The 18,747-nt window shown below is 50.7% G+C and overlaps 6 protein-coding genes across 6 annotated transcripts; 3 read left to right on the forward strand and 3 right to left on the reverse strand.

Moving 5' to 3' along the window:
• Positions 1-278: 278 nt before the first annotated feature.
• On the reverse strand, positions 279-3,905 carry T069G_09625 (STAG domain-containing protein; the record flags this gene model as incomplete). Its single annotated transcript, XM_056176835.1, has 3 exons — positions 279-3,152; positions 3,221-3,429; positions 3,512-3,905. 3 exons carry the CDS (start codon positions 3,903-3,905, stop codon positions 279-281), a joined length of 3,477 nt encoding a protein of 1,158 aa, XP_056025313.1.
• A 723-nt stretch (positions 3,906-4,628) lies between these two features.
• T069G_09626 (ureD urease accessory protein domain-containing protein) lies at positions 4,629-5,621 on the forward strand (the record flags this gene model as incomplete). The annotated part of the gene is made up of 1 exon (XM_056176836.1): positions 4,629-5,621. The coding sequence occupies one exon, from the start codon at positions 4,629-4,631 to the stop codon at positions 5,619-5,621; it is 993 nt and encodes a 330-aa protein (XP_056025314.1).
• A 577-nt stretch (positions 5,622-6,198) lies between these two features.
• T069G_09627 (RNA polymerase III RPC4 domain-containing protein) lies at positions 6,199-7,934 on the forward strand (the record flags this gene model as incomplete). The annotated part of the gene is made up of 2 exons (XM_056176837.1): positions 6,199-6,667; positions 6,739-7,934. 2 exons carry the CDS (start codon positions 6,199-6,201, stop codon positions 7,932-7,934), a joined length of 1,665 nt encoding a protein of 554 aa, XP_056025315.1.
• A 423-nt stretch (positions 7,935-8,357) lies between these two features.
• Positions 8,358-9,351, forward strand: T069G_09628 (uncharacterized protein; the record flags this gene model as incomplete). The annotated part of the gene is made up of 2 exons (XM_056176838.1): positions 8,358-9,147; positions 9,242-9,351. 2 exons carry the CDS (start codon positions 8,358-8,360, stop codon positions 9,349-9,351), a joined length of 900 nt encoding a protein of 299 aa, XP_056025316.1.
• Positions 9,352-11,365: 2,014 nt separating this feature from the next.
• Positions 11,366-12,931, reverse strand: T069G_09629 (uncharacterized protein; the record flags this gene model as incomplete). The annotated part of the gene is made up of 6 exons (XM_056176839.1): positions 11,366-11,889; positions 11,954-12,021; positions 12,087-12,175; positions 12,243-12,539; positions 12,591-12,698; positions 12,764-12,931. The coding sequence occupies 6 exons, from the start codon at positions 12,929-12,931 to the stop codon at positions 11,366-11,368; spliced, it is 1,254 nt and encodes a 417-aa protein (XP_056025317.1).
• A 2,852-nt stretch (positions 12,932-15,783) lies between these two features.
• On the reverse strand, positions 15,784-18,444 carry T069G_09630 (sulfatase domain-containing protein; the record flags this gene model as incomplete). Its single annotated transcript, XM_056176840.1, has 1 exon — positions 15,784-18,444. The coding sequence occupies one exon, from the start codon at positions 18,442-18,444 to the stop codon at positions 15,784-15,786; it is 2,661 nt and encodes an 886-aa protein (XP_056025318.1).
• Positions 18,445-18,747: the final 303 nt, after the last annotated feature.

Raw genomic sequence — 18,747 nt, forward strand, 5'->3', positions numbered from 1 at the left:
TATCAAAGTTCATCGGAAACATGTCAGGAAGGGAAGAACAGAAACCCCCAGTAAAAAGAAAAAAGGATCGATGCCATAATAAATAGAAAGGAGGAAGAAGAGACATTTGGCGTAACACAAAAAAAAGCACAACAGCTTTGATACCCTGGCATTGAAAATAAAAAATCCCTTTAACCCTGACAAGATATCATATCCACAACGGAGGGGCTTGATCAAAAGCCACTCCTCCCTCATTGATTTTGTTTTCCCCCTTATGTTTCTTTCTGTCTTTTATCCATTCAGTCTCCAAGAACACCATCGTCATCGTCGTTATTTAGCTTATCAGCATCTTCATGCTCTTCCTCATCGTCATCGTCCTCAATGGGGTCATCCAGCAGCCCTCTTCGCCGAAGGTCCTCTCTCGAGCCCTCCTCCGGCTCAACATCCTCGAAAATATCGTCCTCGTCCTCATCATGGACAATTTCGGCGCTCATGGCAGGCTTCTGAGGCTTTTCTGCTGGAGCCGCTTTGGCGGGCTTCTTGTTGCGCTTGGCAATCTTTTCTTCATCAAGATAGGCAACAACCTCTTTGAAGTTGTGGCCCAGCTTGGTCTCGTTGCGCTGTAATCGTCGCTTGAGCTTGTTGACATGGTTACCCTTGGGATCGATCAGGTTTGCCGTGATGGCAAGAACGTATTTGGCTGTCAGTTCACAGAGAGCTTTTTCAGCCTTAAGCTCAGCGGCGAGGCGTTCTTCTTTCGACAAGCCTTCGTCCTCGTCTTCCTCGTCAGACTCCTCTTCGTCATCAATAGGATCCTCATCCTCAGCCGGTTCGTTTAGTACCCTGTCTTTCTTGGCCTTCTTTGCATATTGCTTCTCAGCACCGTCAAATATTGACGTTAGCTCAGAGATGAGGCCGGGCTCTATTTGCTGAAGTAATACTTTGAACCTTTCATTGCCACCTGTTTTAGATGCGGAGCTCGAGGGACGGAAGTTGCTAATCGCTGGGCGCAATGTCGCAAAGGTTAGATGCAGGTCGCAAAGACTACCAGTTGCGAAGAGGCGGAGCTGGTCAACGGAAGCTCGAGACGAGAATGTTACAATCAGGTGCTTCCGGTAAGTTTGCCGCAGAACTGACAGGCTATCAAGTTCTTCATCGGCGATGCCGGCGCCAGAAGATAGCTGCTGCGATAGATTGCGCGTCTTCCACATGAAGTAGAACTGGCAGGCCTTAATTGCCAACGTGACTACTTCGTCTTCTAAATTGTCAATGTCGTCTTCTTGAGCCTCGTACTCTCCTCTGTGAACAATGTTGATAAGGATCTGAATTGCCGGAGATGTCGAGGCGCCCTTTGAAGGAGCAATCTCGAGGACATCAACACAGTCTGAGATACTAGCCAGTTTGCTGATCTTCATCAAGATGGTCGACAGCTCCTGAAGCGGTGCCTCCTCCAAGTTTCCTCTTGCAGAGAGCTCGCATGTTGTGTCAAAGCTTCGAAGTGAATTGATGACCACCTCCCAGAGAACGGATAGTTTGGCGTCTGTCATTTCTTCAAGCTCTGCATATTGTCGAGCATGTAACAAAGCGGCTGCAGCCTCAGCCAAGACTCTCTTATCGTCATGTCTGTTGAACTGCGTAATAACTTCATCCAGCAGCTTTTCGTATATGCTGGAGTCTTGTCGCAACTGCTGGAAAGCATCCAATTTGAGGTAGCGCTCCAGCCGGAGGACAATAGCCGCCGTCTCAGGCTCTGCACCATACTTGCTCAGCAATTTTGGGATGTTGGTGGCCAATTCCAAGGCCAACTCTTCCTGAGCCTCAGCAGCTTCGGTACGGGGACCGCGCTTCTTGCTCTTGTCATGATCCGCGTGTTGCAGCAAGCTCGACTTGATAGCGGAGCTCAGAACGTCAAGGAGAATCTTTTCTTCCTCAGAACTGGGTGCAACCGCCTTCTTGAACGCATCTTCTGAAGGGTTACCCTTTGATTTTGCTCTTGATTTAGACTTGGTACTTGTCGTGTGGTCATACAGGAGATAGCCGGCCAGAATCTCCCAGGATTTGATTTCTGAGATTCTGTCGTAGAGCACTTGAGATGCCAGCGAAATCCTCGTGTCGGGCATGGTGCTTTCCAGTAAGTCAACGTCAAGATCCAACGCCGATCCTTCTGTCTGTTGAGACTCTTCAACCTGCGCATCATAGATTGTGAGGGTTTCGGCCAGGCATTTCAAGTTAAGCCAGTCTCTTCTTGGTGCTTCATAATTGTCTTCTTCGGCGAGATCCAGCTCTTCAAGGGCATCGGAGCCACCAATCTCCTCAATCTTGCCTTCAATTACGTCGTCGATGCAGGCAACAAAGAATCCGACAACAGCTTTGCGCACCCTGATTTCGCTATCGAAGATGAGTCTTCCAATGGCGTCGATTTCGTTGGGCTCAAGGATGGCAGCCGCTCGCAGCGCGTCAATGGCCGATATGGCAGTAACTCTGACGGACACATCAGCGTCAATCGTTGCCATCTCAATCAGTCGGGGCCGGAATCTGTCGATGAAGTGGCCCATCCCGTGTGCATCACGTTTGAACAATTTGCTAAGATGCTTCAATACTTCTTGTCTAGTTCCAGCGTTGGTATCAGACAGCATCCAGCCCAGGTAACGTAGGTAGCCGGCTTCTAGAAAGACTGTTGGCAGGTTCCATATCCAGATTCCGAGAGCATCAACGCATTCCACCCGGATCTTTGGGTCAACATCGCGATATCGGTGGACGAAGACGGTGTCGAAGAATGATTGAATAGCATCGTTACAGATCTTTCTATAGTTGTTTGCCTCGGTCAAGTTACGTTGGATTTCGTCCGCCTTGCCCTTGTTTTTGGCCCGCTTCGAAGCCTGCGACTGTTGTTCAATGCTGGCAATACGTTTGTCGAGGATACTAGCAACCTCGACAAGCCCGGATTGCACAGCCAAAGCAATGGTCGTTGCCGTGTGACGGAAAGGACGTAGCGGCGAAGAAGACATGCTGGCCAACCAAGCATGGAGATTGTCGACAAGGTCTACATCCTTGTACATGACGTCGGTCTCGTGTAGCAGACCTATCAGAGCCTGGAAGAACGTAATGAGCAGATCTCGGAATGATCGTGTGCCCTTGGCTCTGGCAACCAAGGGGTAGTCGACGATTTGTTGCTGCACAGCTAATTAGCAATTTTTCTTTTTCTCCTACAACGAGCTGTTACTGATCCTCATAGACGCACCTCTTGGTAAACACTCTGCAGATCCAACAGTCGGTTCGGGATATTCTCCGGATCGCGAATGTCATCAACTGTCACTTCCAGATCGCAACCCGCGCACCGCAGGATACAGTTGATGAGATCGCCAAGTGCAGCCGCATCGCTCTCCCTGTACTTTTCGAGCCATTGTTGGGCAACAAACTGGGGAGAATCGCCAGATGCGAAAATGTCGGCTGCAAAACAAATATGTCAGTGTCAACCCCATGTAGAGGGGGCAAGGGAGGGGCAAGCTGTAGAGATGAAATGGAGACATACCAAACAGACCGGTTCCTTTCTCTCCAGGGTCGATGCGAACCGTCTTCTTCGGTCGACTTGGAATGCGCGCAATAGCCCCCGTTGCAGCGGGCCGGGAGCCGTTGATCTTGGGCTTCTTGGTGCTTGGCTTCTTTGCGCGGCTGGTTTGCGCCTTTCGCGGCTTCGGCGCAGGATGGTCGTGATCGCTCTCGGCGTCGCTCGCAGCATCGCTCATGTCCTCGTCCGAGGCCACGTCACCGTTCTCAACCTGTTCATCGTCTTCCGCCTCATCGTCGTTCCGCTTGCGCTTGGGCGCTGCCGCTGTCGGTTCCGGCGCGTATTTGGTGGGAGCTTTGACGACGCGTCCAGATCGACGACGCGACTCTGGCTCTGGAGACGCGGTGGCGCTGTCCATTGTGTCGAGTCTCGGTGGATGGATTTTGGCTCTATGGCTTCATGCGCATGCTCGAATGCCAGGCCGGGGGCAGCAGGTCCGGGCAATTTGCAGCGAGGGGAAAAGTTCTGGCGGCGAGTCGCGTTCGTTTGTGTCATGCAGCGATGCTCTGGCAGGGCCATTTGATTTGATTTTCGAGGTGGGCAGAGCCGCCCACTTTAGCATCGGCTGAACCCCGGCAGAATATTTTTACGTGTCAAAATGCGGAGAAAGCTTGGGGGATCACGTTGAGCTAGTCCTGATTTGGCACTGAAGACGAGGGAGGTCTAAGCCCAAACAAGCAGAGTTCAGACAGCTTCCCTTTATTTGAGAGATAAAACTCACGTCTTTACAGCGAATAGGTAATTAGATTCATAATAGAATCGAATGATATGCTATTTATCGGGGCTGCATGCGCCGATGTCACAGTGCAATTCAATATATAACCGTTGCCACATGAAGGACAATGATTCCATTCCTTTGGAAAAGCTCACAGAAGCCAAATCTTGGGGTTGATTGCGCTAATCAGAACTCTCGCAACCCCCCATCTCGTGAGTGCGGGCAAAGATAAGCAGCCAAACACTTATACTTACTCATGCCAATAGCACCCGTGACCTTTCACGACTTACATAAATTTATCAATGAGCCGGAGCGTGCCTCTGTAGCATCTTGATTCAATCTCTTACAAGCAATGATTGGGTTATCATGACATCGCCGTTTCCCAAGTCAACTTCTCGCCCTGGTGATGGCCGCATTGTCGTGAGACTGCTTCCAGCTGGAGGCAGCGGCCTCGAGACCATCAGCTACCAATACCCTTTGAAATTGATCTCGCCCTCGCCCACAGTGGCCCAGAAAAGCGCCTTGGTCTTTCTCCTATCATACGGAGGTGGCCTGGTTGGCGGTGATGGCGTCAATCTCACTATTCGTGTCCATAAAGGATCGAGCCTCAGCCTAGTCACTCAGGGCCACACCAAGATATTCAAGTCTCCCTCGCCAGAAATCGTTACAAGCCAGAGGTTACAAGTGCAGATCGATGAAGATGCTGCAATCTGCCTGTTACCGGATCCTGTCCAGCCATTTGAAGACAGCGTGTACGAGCAGGTTCAAGTCTTTAACCTGGCCAATCGGGCATCGTTATGCCTCCTGGATTGGGTGACGCAAGGTAGGATAGCACGCGGAGAGAATTGGAGTTTCAGGAGCTGGAAAGGGCGCAACGAAGTTTGGACACAAGCATCGGACCCGGCACAAAAGGAGAGACTCCTAATCAGGGACAATATCATCTTGAACCGAGGTGGAAGCCAGCCAATTGGTTTGTCACTGAAAGACACGATGCAGAAAATGAGCATACTGGGCACACTTATTCTCCGCGGACCGGTCATGGCACCCATTGGAGACTTCTTCATGAGAGAATTCGCTGCTCTTCCACGAATAGGATCTCGCGACTTTCGCTCAAAAGAGGATCAAGAGAGGGACTCGAAGGAAATGCCAGAGTTTGAGCAGTGGCGATCACGAAGAATCGACATGGAAAGACAGCAGGGGGTGCTTTGGTCAGCGGCTCAGGTTCGAGGATGTGTCATCGTCAAGTTTGGGGCTGCTTCTGTTGAAGCTGGACGATCATGGATTGGGACAATGCTGGCAAGAGAAGGAAGCATAGCCGCGTATTTCGGGCGTTCAGCTCTCATGTGTGTTGAGCCTTGATGTATTCTATATTTCATTATACCTGTATCAGTACCAGTATGAAGCATAATGTTTGATTGCCAGTCACCTTGGAGTTGCTTACAGGTTCCCCAGCATCATCAGATGCATTCGCCTCTCTCCCTGTATCAGAAGAGCCAACTCATGTGAAGAACTACGTCAATGGATCAAATGACCACCTGCATTGAGGCGTCGTCCATTTCACACATTTGTCACAGAAATGACATTTGTAGTCATCGCCTCGCTTTAGCCACCGATCTATCATCATTCTAAGTCTCGTTCCCGTTAACCTTGTCATCAATCTCACTTACAAAAGTTACAAACAAGAATAGCGGCTTCAGCCCTGGTGGAGCTTAATACAGTGCCCGCTAAGGCCGGATACAGGGGCCTTTCTGTTGTAATCGTGCATTTTAGCATCCATGGATCTGATCAATCAATTCTATACTTTCGTCCCCCACCAGCCCAGTTGCAGCACTAAAAAAAAGAGCCCCGCCAAAACTTTGAATTTTCTAGACAGAAGCTTCGGATTGTCTACAACTCAATCCAATGACCGCGATTGACTCATCATCACATACACAACATGGTTCGTGGCAGAGCTACCGGTAGAGGCGTGGGCAGAGGCAGTGCGGCCGCCTCGTCAAGATCTCAGACCGAAGGCGCGGACGATTCAAATCAGCTGTCCAGCAACGCAGCGCCAACAGCAAACATGGGATTGGCAGAGTCAAGCAACGATCAGGGCGCTTCATCACAATCAGCAGCCTCAACAGCCCGGAGAGGTGCTACATCCGCACGGGCGGCGCGCGGTGCAGCTTCGACCGGCAGATTCAGACCCAAGAACGTTCGACGAGATGAGTCAGAGCGAGATGCGCTGGCCCAGCAGGAACAGCAGAAGGCGAGCGACAGAGCCGCAGACGAGAGGCGCGCCAGGGGCCGGTCACGATTCCGCAGCAAAAGAAGTCGTGGTGATGCTATGGGAAGCAGAGGAGGCGGCTTCGGGCGGCCAGTAGGCGGAGCCAGCGGGCCCTTTTCTTCAGGGATGGGAGGTCCAGGTATGTCGGAATGAAGCTGTCGATGAGCTTATATTTCGTCTATGATGCTAACATGGGATTGAATTCGGTAGGCGGCACAGCTGGTGGAGGTTGGTTTGGTGCTGGCGGCGGCGGTGGCGGCGGTGGTGGTTTCGCAAGAACTGGTAAATTCGAAGGCAAGCCTGGCTCTGGGTTCGGATTCGCCAGCGAGGGGGGCTTCCGAGAAACGAGAATCAACGCCGACAAACTTCACACAATGGCACACGACGAAGACTTGGACAGCGAAGACGAAGCCATGTTGGCTGCACTTCATTCCCGGCCAGGGGGCGTCATGCCCATGGGCATACTCCGACGAGAACACAAGGAAGCACCCGTGGTTGTTGCTACGACTGCGGAATTAGAGGCGGCGGAGAAGGCGTTGGACGAAGAGGAAAGCCTCTGGGTCGATGGTGAAGCACCCGGATCATTACCACCGGCCGATCAACCCGAAGAAGGCGACTGGAATACGAGTGCCAAAAGGGCAGCTAAAGTCAAGAAGGAGCCGACAGATGATACCATGGACCTGGATGTTGATATCAAGCCTGCAGATGAGGGCAAGCTGCCTTTGGCCAAGATAAAGGCCAAGAAGCCGATGGCTCAGGATCCTGAGGAGAATATGATTCGTACGGATTTGAGCCTTCTGGCAAGCGAACTCGGCGCAATCACGATCAACGGAGACGGCGAAGAGAAGGCAGACGAGACTGGTAACAAGGATGGTCGACTATATCTCTTCCAATTTCCCCCACTGCTCCCGCCCTTGAAGCAGGTTGCCGCCCCCCAGCCTCGCATTAAAGTCAAAGAAGAAGAGCAACACTCTGCTAGCTTGCATGCGACCCCCTTAAGCGTGTCATCTACCGCTACACCCGTCGACCTCACACAACAAGGCGAAGAGGAGGAGGAGGAGTCAGATGAAGAGGATGAAGAGCAAGAGCGCAGAAACGGTTTTAGGTCTCAGGCACTTTCCAACGGCGGTCTTATCGGCCGGCTCAACGTCAGAAAATCCGGCAAGGTGGAGCTGGACTGGGGAGGCCGCATCCTTGAGATGAGCCCTGCGGCAGGCATGAACTTCCTCACGACGGCCGTCATCGTTGAGGAGTCGGATGAGAAGCCACAAAACGGCGTCACGACAGGCGAGAGCATCGGCATGGGCAAGATTATGGGTCGCTTTGTGCTCGCGCCGATATGGAACGAGGAGGAGGAGTGGGAAGTCGCGCCTGAGGAGCTCGACATTGGGGCCATGAATCAATGAAACAATAAATGAATGAATAAACATAATGAAACATCAATACCGCGGCAGATGATAATGGAAGTGAGTACCGCTTTGGCCAGTTAATTTTACTCTTTCGTGGATGATTTGCTGTTAAATAGGCAAGCTTCGAAGGCTAGTTCAATGGAAGGCCATATCCAGCCCTTGAGTCAAAATACAGAGCAAGGCAGGTGAGATCCGATCAGATGCAGTTGATCGTACCTTTCATCAGCTCATACTTTCTCCCCCTTATATATCCATTCCATCCCCAGGCGTTGTCTTCTCCGGTTGTTTTCGTTTCCTTGCCACTATATTTACATCCATTCTTCATTTCCACGGCTCGCTCCCTACATGAACTTTGACTTCTTTATCCGTCTCTTCTTGGGAATAACAATTTTCTTCTCTGCAACAAACATTGATAACATCATGGAAGATACCTCACACTCAGGCCATCACGCTGGCTGGCAACATCAGGAGAACCAGGGTGAGGGCACGGATTCATCTGACACGGGTCTCGCAACCAATACTGAGAGCACGGGTTCATCTGACACGGATCCCGCAACCAATACGAATGTCTCGGGAGGAAATCCACGAGGCAGCATTAGTTTTACAGCAATGGCTGCCCTGGTTCAGGAGTCTCAGCGGCTTGCTAACGCATCTCTTGGCCGTGTTCCCCGGTCCCAGAGCGCATCTAATTCTAATGCTACAATTGGAATTCATGGGGATGCCAATTCCCCGGATCCTGAGGACCGCCTGGCAATGTTGAACCAGTATCTTGAACGGCTCCAGGGCCCTAACACCGTGTTGGAGGGGAGTATACAGGCGTTGAACAGACAGCTTCAGCGATCGAATAACAACAATAATGTCACCGACATGATACAGAGATTGGACGGACGGTTTGCGGATCTCGAGAAGCGCATGAATGGCGTTACGGAAAGACTACAGGCATTGGACGGACAGCTTCAGCGGTCGAATAACAACAATGATATCACCGGCATGAGACAGAGAGTCGACGGACGGTTTGCGGATCTCGAGAATCGCATGAATGGCGTTATGGAATTACTACAGACATTCGACGTACGGCTTCAGCAGCTCGAGCGCGGGATGGCCCGCCAGACCGACGCCGCGATTCGACTTGCGAATCGAGTATCGAGGACCAACCAACGACTTGACCGGCTTGAGAGGCGGGCTCCTGAAGAGGATGACTATGAAGATTGTGACTATTGGGCTCAGGTCGAAGAGTTCATTAGAGGGGCAGTTAGAGATGCAGTTAGAGATGCACTTCATCCAACTTGGGCTCCTCCATATAGCCATGATGCACTTGCGCCTCCACCGTATCGCCCTCAACCATATGGCCTTCAACCACTCGGAGTTCCCCTACATGTCCTACATTCACCCGGGATGCCTCCATCTGGCCTAATTCCGAATGGGACGCCAATGAGGATTCCTTTATATAGGATTGATCGAGCTGCAAATCGTTTAGTGAGACTCGACGCCCATGAAGAGGCTACGAACGAAGAAGCTACGAACGGGGAGGCTATGGATGGGGTGACTACGAATGGGAATGCTAATGATCCGGCAAGGGTGGTGATGTTGACACTTGACCGCCTTGTTCCTAGTCAGCATCTTCCAATTCGGCCTCCTAATTCTCAGCGTCCAAATTCTCGGCATCCAAATTCTCGGCATCCCCATTTATCATAAGATACCCCGTTACCATGATGAGATAGAGTAGAAAGTGCTTGGTTTGTCTACTATAATCCATCCAGGCAAGGACAGTATTGATACCGATGCGCTTCAGGCTTCACCTCCAACAGATACTTGAGCCAAAAGGTAAGCAGGTCCATTCGTCGACGTCAGAGCTGAGAGGAGTGATACTCGTATACCGCCATTTCGTCGTTCCGTCGAAGCCATCTCACGACTAGCTGTATTCCCCTCCCTCAGACTAATACATGATCAAGGGCTAATGCACATTCTTGCTTACTTAGAAATGGTGGCGCCCGCTCTCTCTGCTAATCCCTGCTGCTTGATTTTTGGTTCTTGGTTCTTGATTAGATGCACGCTGCCATCCGAGAGAAACTCCGCCCTCAGACTTGTTCTTCAGGTGAACCACCGCCCTAGGACTGGGACTGGGGCTTGGCCGCACTAGTCAGACGCAGGAACGCGGGAAACAATCAATAGTTTGTCGATGGGAAAAGCGATTTCTGAGGAGAGATTGGAACCCCTGCTAGCGGATAACAGGCTCGACTTTGGGTTGCTTGAAGAGGGTGGACAAAATAATGTCACAGCGATACCGGGCCGATGAAGCGATGAGTTTCTTTTGATTGGGAGAGAATACGGCCATACAGGTATACACACTTGCCTGGCACAAATAGCGAATTGCGGCTTTGTTATTTCAATATACTTTGTTTTCTATTTCCACAATGTGCTCACCATGTCCTCCTATGTCGATTTCAGCTACCCATCTATTCTCCATGTACTTGAATACAAAGATGGAATCATCCCGTTATTTTGTCCACTTTGGAATTGCAAGTCCCCCCCCTCTTCTCTCTCTTCTCTCCCCCCGTCGCAAATAGACAAGGTCGGCGATTGGTTGGTCGTTTTTCTCTCCCCCCAGCCGTCGTAACCTGTATGGTTTCACGACTAAGACTGATACAGCCCGGCTCACTCACCCAATTATAGAAAAAAAGACAACAGTGGGAATACGTCGCGTGTAACGAAGCGTACCAGCAAATCTCGCAGTCTCTGTCCGTGCATTATTTTATCTTCATGTTCAGCTTTTGCGTTCTTTTTTCATTGCATTATGTTGGCTTGCTGCAAAATTGCAAACGTACGAGCGAGCAAGAAACTATCCCGAGTTTCATCCCCCCCTCCTTCGTAGTCCAACCCATGTCCCAACGGCAGCGAAATATGCATGCACGCATGCAGGTACGGAAACAGCATGTAACAATCCTTCGCAGGAATCGTATACGCGCAAAGTGTGTCTGCCTAGCAACAAAAAATCATGTCATTGTTGTTTCCCTCCCCCCTCCCCTCTTCCCGTCCAAGACCCCTTGCGGTGTTTTTTTCTTGGTTCCTGAAATACTATATTGGTAGTATTCCCCGTTTCTACATACTCGTACTTTGGTGTACGATAAAAGCAAAGCTTGTAAGCAAATAGCGTTATATAGTTAGCCGAACACGGTTGCCCATCCCATGTCATTATTTTCTTCTGTATCCACCCTGCGATTTTATCCGCTTCGCCCAAGTGAGGCTGTCGTGTATGTTGCCTTGGGGGCGGTCGTGGCCTGTCTAATGCGGCTAAAATAGTGCGAATGTGAACCCGTCCGTAACTGAAACATGACCCAACAAATCTGTTGAAGAAAAAGAAGAAGAAAGATTGAGAAAGACGAGAAAGAAGTAATGGAAGAACGCCAAAGGTAAACGGGCAAGGGAGCTTAGTGCCCTCTCTTGCCGGAGCCGTATTCATAGTATTCATTTTCTTGGCTCTGGGCTTCAAGGTTGTGGATGTCGTCGAATACAGAGGAATTGGTGGTGGTGTGTGATGCCTCTGTGTTGACACTACGCGACGGTGAATATTCCTTGCCTTCGCTGGCATGGCTCCCCTGGTGCTGAGTGTCTAGTCGGCTAGCCATGGTTCTGCTGGCATGGGACTGTTCAAAGGTCAAGCCAATAGTAGTCTTGGTAGAAGGATTATGCGGCGCTGTTGTATCGTAGCTAGGTTCGACGTGCTTTAGAGAAACATCATTTGGCCCAAAGACTTGGCCAATGGTGGCCATGTTCCCATCGTCAGCGGTGTGCCTCGCGTAGCCAGAGGGGGCGCTACGTGTGCGACGGCCTGTTGATTCAAAACCATGGATCTTCCAGGCGCGCAGGAGAGGCCGGATTGTAGCGAGACTAGAAGCAACAATGGCTACTCCAGGTTCGATTATAGTCCATATCATTACGTCTGTTGCAGAAACTATATACCAAACGACACATCAGAATCGTAGATGTAAAAAGGGGGCAGTTGATATGGGACACACATAGCAAATCACTAGTGTCTTGAAGTGAGCTCAAGTACTTGATTCTGATGAGAGTGGCAATGCTAGCACTATTTTCAATACACAATTAGCATCTTTAACCGAATCGTATTCATCAAAAGAAGGGGCTTCATACAAGATACCAAGGCCAAGGATGAGAATAACGGTTCCTTTGGCCTGGCTTGTCATCTTGACTGACCACAGCATAGGTATCGGAAGGAGTGCCTGATGAAGTAACAAATGTAAGCTTCAGTTCAACTCTATAGGTCGTCAAGGTAACGGGTCTCCTCACATATAGCCAGTCAGATGCAATTGTCATAACGCTGATAGCGTAAGCGGCAGCAATAATGTCGTTGGGCGATGCGCATTTCCCTCCCTGAATCCGAAAATCCCACTGTTTCTGAACGGGCGTGCACTGAAAGATGTCGTAAAAGAAAATCACGAGGCTCCAGATGCCGATGATGACCAGGCTGACGCATATGATCCAATTGTAGACTTTTCGAGCAGACAGGCGCAGCAGAAAGATGCCAATGCTCAGCTTGATGAACATCATATTGATGACATACGTGACGGTGGCCAATGATTGCCACTACAAAACAATGTCAGAGCATGTCCGGTCAAGTGTCAAAGCGAGGCATACCATAAGAGCCGAGACTTTTTTACCATCATCTGTAATAGCATCATTATGTCTTCCCATTCCATCTTGTACACCAGCGAAAACAAAGGCGCAGGAGAGGGTAAAGATGGCCTGTAACGACATTTTAGTTTACACTCCTCTGAGATCAGAGAATTGGCAGCATCAGCCGTACGAACCTGAGCCACGAGCATGAGCCAGTCATCCTCTTGGACGCTTTTAATCACCACTGCCCTCGTGTATGTCCTCAGCCCCACGGCCAGCCATGTTAAGCTGAGGAAAGCTATACACGTGCCCACCATAGGGGCGCCATTGTATTCATTCAAGTTGACATGATCATCGGCCATGACGATCCGACGTCCCAACTTCTTCGATAAAGACAGCTGACGACGGGCATAGCAACACGACGGCTGCAAAATGAGAAGGGTATAGGAAGGGAAGTAGAGGAACTACGAGCACTAGGACGGCACGAGATTTTAGAATAACATGTGGTATGGGGTAGAGAGGGATATAAAGCGAGAGCGGCAGTGCAGCCGAGGGTAGCAAGAGTGCCAAGGGCAGGGGAGATGAGGGAAAGCAACAAGCACAGTCTAACTAGTGACGGTGACGAAGCAGCGGGTGCTATATCTACAACCGGCAACAAACTAGGGGCGCCGTGAGCTTGCTGGAGCGACGAGACGAGTCACAGACAGATCGACAACCGGCATATCAAACTCACGGCCCCGTCCAGATGGGGATATCACAACCGGGAGCCCTCATTCCCAGGCGGATACTTGGATCTCACACCCGCATCGTCCACTTCCCACTCTCTAGTTTGCGGACACGGAGTTGCTGAATTTCATGCACCTGGGTCGGCGAACTGGAGCAAACGCGTATCGGGCAAGGCTTCCTCTTGCTCATACACATCTCCCAAGAGCCAAGTGGGCCGCTTTGGCCATGCCTGCGACATGAGTGGCACGACGGCCCAGCATCCACCTTGAAAGGATTCCAATATAGAAACGCCGTTGGTGGTAATAGGCAAATGTCAGTGTGATATCGGCATGGGCCTCGCAGCGCTGTGGCCCATTCAAGTCGACGTGCAGTGATGTGACCCGCAGCGGATGGGCCCTGTCAAGGTTACGTTCGAGCGAGACATGCGTCTATCGGATCTTGAAGAATCAAATCGCCAACCGTTGAAAACCCTTGCTTTCGGGAGGGGGGAAATAACGGGGCCGAGCGATAGCGAGTGTTGCCGATCGCAGCGAGAGAGACAGAGGACAAGAGAGACAGCCATCTTGTCAGGCAATTACAGATTTCATGCGAGTCGTCGAATCAGCAAGCGTCTCAACGACGTGCCACACGGTCCGGTGTTTGACCGGGTAAAAGAAGCAATCCCGTGGGAAAAAAAGACTCGCAGGAGCTGACCAACGCGAATGTCATTCCCTTCTCTCATCAGCACCAAGTGCGTTCTATCATTGTCACAGCCCGGTTGTGGCGTCCAATGGTCCAACAAACCCTTGCCGATTGCAAGCAGCCCATCACAGCAACCTTGACCTCGATATCTCCGGTCCAAGACACCGTTTTCTCCACATGCTGTTTGGTCTTTGATTTATTGCGACGGCGATGATTCGATTTCTCGTCGTCCCCTGTAAGTGGCAGCCACACAAAAACAACCAACAGGAGCCAAAAGGTCCCTCGCAAAGTGCAACCCTTTTCGGGGCCCGGCTCACTTTAGGCACTTCATCTAGACGAACGGCTGTGGTTGGTCGGAATCTGGCGCCAGGTGCATGAGATGGTGGTGTCGGAAACGAGCGAATAGAAGCGCGGGATTGGACGAAGCGAGTGATTTCTAAGCCGCTGAGCTTGCGCGCTCATTAGATTCCAAGTACGAATAGTGAAGCAGAGATGAGAGGCTGAGCAATCATTTACCAAGAGAACACAATGATGCGCATTCACATACCAAATATGGCAGTGAATCGCTCATCGCTCGTCTTTGGTTCCTTTTCTCTTGTCTCCTCGTGACCGTTCTCGTCTGCGCCTCTGCGGCGACACAGAATCTGACTGGCCAATCCCCCAAAGAACAATCACAGAGCAATCACAAGAAATCACAGACAATCACTGTCTCGCTTGACGATCGGAGAATTTCCGCATCAAAAGCTGGGCAGCCAGACGCTTGTCCCTCCAGCGGGCTAAAATCGGTAACACGGAGTAATACAGAGAGAGTGGGTAAAAAAGCGTTGCAGTAGCAGTTTGAGGGGAAATGGGACAAGGAGAAATAAAAATCTTGTTGTGTGTGAGCCGAGGGCTGAACTGAGACATGGAAGGCACGGGATCACGTTTTTCACGGCCCGGCGGGTGTGCTTGAGGAACGGAGAATCACGATGCCGCTGGTGTAGTGGTGACAGTGACACTTGTAGTAGTAGCAGATTGTGATGTGATACAGAGGAGATTGTCGTAGATGCTCATGCAGATAGAGATAGATGCAGATATCACGTTGCACAAGTCTCAAGCGATACGTCACGGGAGCAGTGTAATAATGTATGCCATCATCTGGGGCTAGGGGGATCAGTCTGAGCATACAATCCAGTACAGATTGGACTAACAATACTCCGCAGATTGCACCAGATCAACAGCACACCACCATAGTAGATATGCTTGTTCGTCACATCATATCACGTTACTTGGGGCCACCTCTCCAAATAATCAACTCATCTTGTCTTCATCTTCTTTCTGTATTGTCCGCTGAGCCTAGGAGTTTATATACGTAATCTTAATCTACTATATACATTCCATCATGTCTCCCCTCTCTAACATCTTCAGCGCCATACCAAAAAAGACTCGGCAGCTCCAAATCCTCTTTTGTCTACCGTAGGACCAACAAACCCAATCCTCCAAAACAATATTCCAAAGGCATGTGTTGAACGGTCCACCCATAAATTCACAATCATAAGTACGAGACGCCTTATATACCCTGACTGAATACAAAAATGAAAGGAGAACAAACAAAAGATATTAATGCCCCAATGCCCCTGTAAATGAAACAACAAGTAGAAAAAGAAGAAGAAAAAGTATGTGTGGTGTAAAAAGAAGGTTTAAACAATGCAACAGATGCCGATATCTGGTAGTATGTCATGAGGGTGTAAAGAAGAATAAAAAGACTGAAACTTTTCAACGATCGTTTCACCCTCAGAGTCGCAATTCAAAGACGGCGGGATCATCCTTATGGAGTGTAGTGCCAGCGCAAACTGTTCTCCTCAACCCACCATCGTGCGACAAACGCAGCTTGCTCAGCCCATTGGGCTGCCTCAGGTGACCTCTCCTGCTCAATTTTGCCCAAAAACTCGGCAAATTCAAAAGCAACGAGGTGCTTCTCTTCATGGGGCTCTGTATCCAAGTCGGTGAAGCGCCACTCAGTGTTCTCAATGATGGGCACCGTGAGTCTCCAGTGAGGTTCGAGTGAGTCACGAACAGCAACAGTAGCTCGGCCAGGGTTCATAACGGTGAATTGCCAGTTGGGCTGGTGCGTCTTTTCGTTGTAGTTGATGAGCTCTCGCAGCATTGACTGTCCTTCGTAGTTGTCAATCATGTCTTTTGCGATGCCAGTCTGGGATGGAGAGAGCGAGCCAGTTTCAAGTAGCATATCGAGGATCGTAGGCAGAATCTGGTATGAAACAACTGCATCGTTGATGTCAATGGCAGGTAGCTGAGGGTGTGAGAAGACCAGCGGCACGTGGAAGTTGCCAATGTTGGAGTTATAGTACGGCGTAATGCCATCGTTTTCCGGGACTGAGAGGCCGTGGTCGCCAACAAAGATGACCAGCGTCTCATCAGCAACGCCTTCCTCATCCAGAACATCCAGTATCTTTTGAAGCCAGCCATCAACGAATCCAATAGCGTTGAGGTACTTCGATACGTTGTCAAGCTTGGTGGTGTCTTCGCTGGTGATGGGCACATGGTCTACACCTTCCGGGAGCCCAAAAGGATGGTGTGTGGTGCTGGTCAAGTGGGTCAAAAACACTCGCTCGTTGTTCTCCTTGGCCGTCTTGAATGCATCGCGGATATAATCTTCGATGACGTACTCGGGCATTCCGTAGTAGTTGATGTCCTCCTCATCCACCGGTCCAAACTTGGCGTCGTCACTCTTGAGGTATTCCTTCGAAACAGTGTTGTTCTCTGGGAAACCAAGCTGAACCATGAGCTGATCCTGCTTATCAAACCCATTTGTCACCGACATCATAAAGGAAGACTTCCACTTGTGGGTGGTAAAGTCGTTCTTGTCGGTGTCCTTGGAAGAATTCGCGAGGCCAAGGTTCATGGCATCAAAGATATGAGTCAAGCAGGGTTGGTAGATGTGATGCGACACTTCGGCGTTGAAATCGGCGACAAGGGGTGACAGTCCGCAGAGTGTACCAGTCAGACTCTTGAGAGTGTAGCTGGCGGTCGTGTGGCAGTTGTTGGCGTTGAGACCACCCCGTCGCTTCTTTTCCTTGTGTTCAAAGCCATCCTCGTAATCTCCCGTCAGGAAGTTAGCGGTGGGGGTGAGTGTGGATATCTTCTTCTCGGCCGTCTTCGGGAGTGTAGCGTTCTCGAACGATTCTACCGCAAGCTGATAGAACAAGCCATCCTTTTTGACAGGGAAAGCATCCTTTCTCGTGCTTTCCAGTTTGATGAGCACGACGTTCTTGATGGTGATGTTTGCCAGTCTGTCACGAAGCTCGGGGAGGAGATCGTTCTTGAGGTTGGATATTTTCAGGGGATCCTGAGAAGCGCGGTAGTGGGTCTGCTCCTGATCGTACCAATCTTCAAACCCTGCGAGGGGTTCCTTTGGCAGCCACTCCCATCGAATCGGCTCGACCAGTGCGGTACGGTTATCCCAGTTCCAACCAATGCTGTTATCGTAAACGGGAGTGAGCGTAGCTAAAATAGGCGATGAATGAGCAAAATCCGCAAAGGGTATCAGCGGCAAGGTCCACGACATGTAGGCATAAGATCCTTCGTTCGGCCGGACAATATACAGCAGGATCTGGAGGAACAGTGTGAAGCCGACGAGAACATAGAGAGCAGTGGTCCATTTCGACTTTCGACGATTATCGGAGACGACGCTGGAGCCACCAGAGCCGCTGGAAGTACCGATGGTGTCAACATCATCGTCCTCTTTACCCATGAGCTCAGATCCACCCTCGACATCTTGCTGCGGGATGTGAGCATATCCGACATTTACCGCGGGGCGTATGCGGTAGGGGATCAGGTTGTACACGAAGGTAAAGGGCCACTTGAGCAAGTCCACGACAAGGCCAGCCAGGTAATAGAAGATGTCCTGAGTCACCCAGCTGATGCCCAGGTCGATGGCCAACACAATCAGGCAGGTAAACAGTCCAGTGACTGCCAGTTTCCAAGAAGAGGCGTTGCTAGCCAGGCCAGCATTGCGCCAATGCGGTTCAGAGCCGGCAACGACAAAGAATGAGTTGTTGACAGCCGACAGGAGCAGCACAGCCATGACGATAAGTGAGGCCAGCGTTGTGAGAACGATGCGCAGCCACCGCCATGGGTAGATCTCCGTATCGAGCAACAGCCGTATTATTATTAAGAAGATGCTATCCTGTGTGAAGAAGGTGAGGCCCCAATGTGATATGGAGGAGAAGGCAAGCGCCGTGAGATGGGCGTATATGTGGACCAGCTTGCTGCTGATGATGGCGACGACGCATATGGCAAAGAGGAACTCTCGGGAGACGAATCGAGCCGCAAAGGCAGACAGAACCCGGAGGACAGGTGCCGAAACGTGGGTAACGGTCGAGGCAGCGGAATGGAACCGTCTCCGCGTCGGGCTGGAGAAGCGGATGCCAGACGCCATGCCGCTGGCGAAGCGGCGCGTCGATTCCATCGCGAAAAAGACTGAGGAGAAAAGAGATTCGAGTCGAGTCGGAGTCGGAGTCGTTCGATGAGAGTTGAGGTCGAAGTCGAGGCCGCGGCCGAGGTCGAAGAAAGAAAAGGGCAGAGAGGGCCGAAGGCAAAAACGAGAGGCTCACGGGGCTAGCACCAAGTGACGCTTCTCATATCCAACGCGCCGCTGTTGAAGCGGTAGAAGAGGGTCTATCGTGTGCTCTCTTTCTCCAGCTTCGTTTGGTGCTTTTCCCCTTTGTAGACGGGATCGCGACACTGTCTCCGCCGCGGTATCAGAGCAACG

The sequence above is a fragment of the Trichoderma breve genome, chromosome 6 (assembly GCF_028502605.1).
Source record: "Trichoderma breve strain T069 chromosome 6, whole genome shotgun sequence".
In the NCBI taxonomy this organism is placed as follows: domain Eukaryota; kingdom Fungi; phylum Ascomycota; class Sordariomycetes; order Hypocreales; family Hypocreaceae; genus Trichoderma; species Trichoderma breve.